General features: G+C 33.6%; 1 protein-coding gene across 1 annotated transcript; it reads left to right on the top strand.

The window, feature by feature from the left end:
• Window positions 1-1,672: 1,672 nt before the first annotated feature.
• LOC111410742 (protein WHAT'S THIS FACTOR 1 homolog) lies at window positions 1,673-3,749 on the top strand. Its single transcript, XM_023041239.1, has 2 exons — window positions 1,673-3,317; window positions 3,458-3,749. The coding sequence occupies exon 1, from the start codon at window positions 1,726-1,728 to the stop codon at window positions 2,941-2,943; it is 1,218 nt and encodes a 405-aa protein (XP_022897007.1). The 5' UTR covers window positions 1,673-1,725; the 3' UTR covers window positions 2,944-3,317; window positions 3,458-3,749.
• Window positions 3,750-3,885: the final 136 nt, after the last annotated feature.

The raw sequence follows: 3,885 nt of genomic DNA, 5'->3' as shown, positions 1-3,885 counted from the left end.
TTTCACTAAATCCAACTTTTTAAGTATTAATAAAAATTAATGTTATGTGCTCTAAAAAATAATTAATATAGTATTGGGTATTTCTTATTTCATGTTCATTTTTGTATAAGCGTAAAAATTAATGATAATCATGTTACTTATTATATATAAATATATAAAGAAAAGAAAATGATTTTTATCTCGGTACATTTAAATGAAGAATTTTTATTCTTTCATTTGCATTAATCTCATTCAAAAGAAAATGAAAACTTTTGTTTAAGATTTTTCACTTCGATATCTATTTTAAATGTAACTTTGGTTTCTAATTTAAACTAAATACAATGGATTAATATGACAAGCATGATTAATACATATATATATTTTTTAAAATATGTTTAGATAATATACATTTTTTTACATAAAAAAGTATATGGTATAGAAAAAATGAGTAATTTTTTAATTTGAAATTTATTTATGTAGATTTAGTTTACTTATACGTAAACATTTTAAATTTAATCAAATGTATATCTTTTTATTTGATTTTTCTTCGTGTTTGTTCGTACCACAAAATTGGTCGATGTCGCCGTCATAAACAAATAATTACATTTTAATTTATTTAACATTTTCACTTTATGTAATTTTCATAAAACTTTTATTTATAAGTATATTCTTCAACAATTTTTATTTTTTCTTTTAACATTAGCAATTGCCTTACTTTAAAAATATTACGCATATCATTCATTTCGCACATAAGACGTGCAACGCATGTATTTACTACTGGTAGCCTATAAAAAGGGCATTCATTCCCTTGTATGATATGAGAATTCACTCTTTGAAGTATATCGAACTCGTACTTGTCTTTTACGTCGAACTCACAAAGAATTCAACCTTTATCAATTCTTTATTATAAGTTCTGTTAAGTTGAATTGAAAGGTGCCACTTCAAATTTCAATAGCAACAATTATATAGTAAGTTCACTAATAATTTTACAAAACAAAATTATAGATCTGACTGCCACCTTGATGTTGAATGTGAAATTCCAACTTGTTTAATGAACTATTTTTAATAAATTTTGACGTCAAAAAGGCCAAGGGACTTATGATCACGAGCTTGACTTGTGCCTAAAATAAGGACTTGAACCTAAGATCGTAAGCCTCACAAGTCCAAATGAACGAGTCAAGCAGCTCATGAGTTGAAATGTTTTTTCAAAAATAAATTAACAAAATAAGTCTAAAAGCGAACATTTTTTTTAAACTAATAAAATCAGTCCAAAAAATGAATCGATCTACGAGTTGAACGTCTCTCGCTCATGCCTGTGAGCTCAAATGAGTCAACTAGTGAGCCTCACAAGTTGACTTATTTCAAAACGAGCTTGAGTAATAGCTCTACCCATTTTCACACCCAAGTTACAAAACAGATAGAGTTTGCCCATATTTGATGCCAATATATGAAAATAAATAAAAATGTCTTGAATGGTATTTTTTAAGAAAGTGTGTGGTTAAAATATAGATTTTTTTTTAATTTATATGTAAAATATTTTATTGTATAAATATATCATTAAAAATGAGTATTTAAGAAAAGGAGTACTCAAATATGATAATGGTAATCAAACAGGGCTTAATCTTCTATTATCCATTCCTATAAATATATATATATATTTTTTTTATTTGAAATTTCGTAGCCGTTACAGCACTCCAATTAATTCGTCGGAGAAAAAAAAAATCTTCCCCACTGCTGCTGTCATCTATGCAACCACTCCTCCACTTCACCCCCGCCGCATCTCACTACCACCGTCACCGCCAGTTGATCCGCACCTTTATAAATGCTAGAATCAAATGGGTCCGCGATCCATACCTTGACACTGCCATCGAAAAGGAAAAAAATCTTAAACCCTTACTCTTACTGAAAACCCTAATCATCTCACAGCCCTTCCAAACAATACCCCTCTCCACTGTTTCCCCTCTGAAACCCCATCTCCACCTCCCTACAACAGCCCAAAAATTTATCGAAAAGTACCCGTCCATTTTTAAAATGTTCCTCCCCCCTGGCAAAACCATGCCCCTTCCTCATGTTAAGCTCACCCCAAAAGCCCTCTCCCTTCATCACGAGGAAACGTTGATGCTTCGTTTATCGCACTATCGGAAAGATGTAGCAGAAAGGCTGGCAAAACTTTTGATGCTCGCTCGAGGTTTAAAGATTCCATTGGATTTAATTGATCTGTTTAAGTATGATTTAGGTCTGCCTCATGATTATTTATTGACATTATTGCCAGAATTTCCTGAGTATTTTCAAATTTCTGATATGGGTTTTCGGGATTCAAGTGGTAATGTAGTGCTTGGTTTGGAATTGGTTTCTTGGAGGAAAGAATTGGCTATTTCTGCAATGGAAAAGAGAGCGCAGAGTGAGGGTGAAAGTAAAAGTCGAGTTAAGTTCTTGATGAATTTACCAAGAGGATTTGATTTGGAGAAGAGAGTGATGGAATGGGTGGAGGATTGGCAGAATTTGCCATACATTTCGCCTTATGAGAACGCATTTCATCTGGTTTCTAATAGTGATCAGGCAGAGAAGTGGGCAGTGGGGGTGATTCATGAGTTGCTGAGCTTGCTATTGTCGAAAAAGACAGAGAGAGAAAATATTTTTCGTCTGGGGGAGTTTTTGGGATTCACACGCCTTAGGTTTAAGAAGGCTTTGGTGCATTTCCCTGGCATTTTTTATGTGTCAAATAAGATTAGGATGCAGACTGTATTTTTGAGGGAGAAATATAAGAAAAATCTGTTAATTGAGAGGCATCCTTTAATGGGCATGAGGTACAAGTATATTAATCTCATGAACAGGGTGTTGAGAAGGGGTAAACCAATTAGATCTGGATTTGTTGGACGTAAAAAGGGGAATTCTCTTAGTAAAGGAGGGAGAAGGAAAGGAGACGACAATAGATATAGTATTGATGATGAGAATGATGAGTAGGAGAATGATGAAGTGACGGTGATGGAAAATCGTGGTGGTGTTAGTGGTGACTACGGCGATTGTGGTGGAGATTATGACAAGCAAAACTACAGCATGGGCTTATGTTGGCACATGACTATGATTTATTTGTAGGATGTTTTTGGATAGAATAAGCTGAGTTATGATGACAAAAAAATGAATTATGGGGCCTGAGTTCAATAAAAAGGTACAGATATCAATAACTTGTTCATACTATAGGCTGAATTTAAAGCACATCTTCTATAAGAAACGAGCTTCTGAAATTTTTAAGCAGCTCACCAGGGCTTTACCTTGATCAAATGATAGACTACGTATGTGCAACCTTTTCCATATGACATGCACGATTTGTTTACTTGGTAAGTTCTTGGTTTATACATGAAAGGTTTTGATTGACTTGGGATCGCTAGAGTTGTAGGATACAACATTCCATAAAATTAGAGTACGGACTTTCCTGATTCGAGTTGGCTTTTGATTCCTGTCATGACATCTTATAAAGAGCATACAAGGGGAAAACAAGTATGTATCATATACCACTGGAAGCTGCAAACGGGATATAGTTGATTATGGATGGCGAAGGCACATGGATGTTGAGGGTAAGTTCTGTAATTTTAATATTCTCTTTTGCAAATCTTTCACAGAACAGATTCTCGGGTGGCAACTGTTTGCACAACATGCAGAGAAGCCTTAGAGTTGACAATTACATGACACAAAGCACTTGGATATAATTTTTGCCCCTGTAGTGTTATTGTCATGTTTATAGCTGTTATATTTGCCTCATAGAAAGAAGATTGGTCAATCATTATTAACTTTTACTTTTGTTCAGAAAGTTTTTATTAGAACGAAGTTGAGTATCAAATATTTAAGTACTATGCTGCATCTGGCCGATAACCGTAACAATCTTTCCGGGTGAGGGTGTGTATGTTG

This window comes from Olea europaea, chromosome 15 (genome assembly GCF_002742605.1).
Source record: "Olea europaea var. sylvestris chromosome 15, O_europaea_v1, whole genome shotgun sequence".
NCBI classification, from domain to species: Eukaryota; Viridiplantae; Streptophyta; class Magnoliopsida; order Lamiales; family Oleaceae; genus Olea; species Olea europaea.
Note: the sequence above shows the minus strand (reverse complement) of the source record. Positions and strands in the feature narration are given on the sequence as shown.

What these genes read in the sequence shown, in the direction of transcription:
- LOC111410742 (XM_023041239.1), top strand. Translation starts at nt 1,726, where the DNA reads ATGCAACCACTCCTCCACTTCACCCCCGCCGCATCTCACTACCACCGT.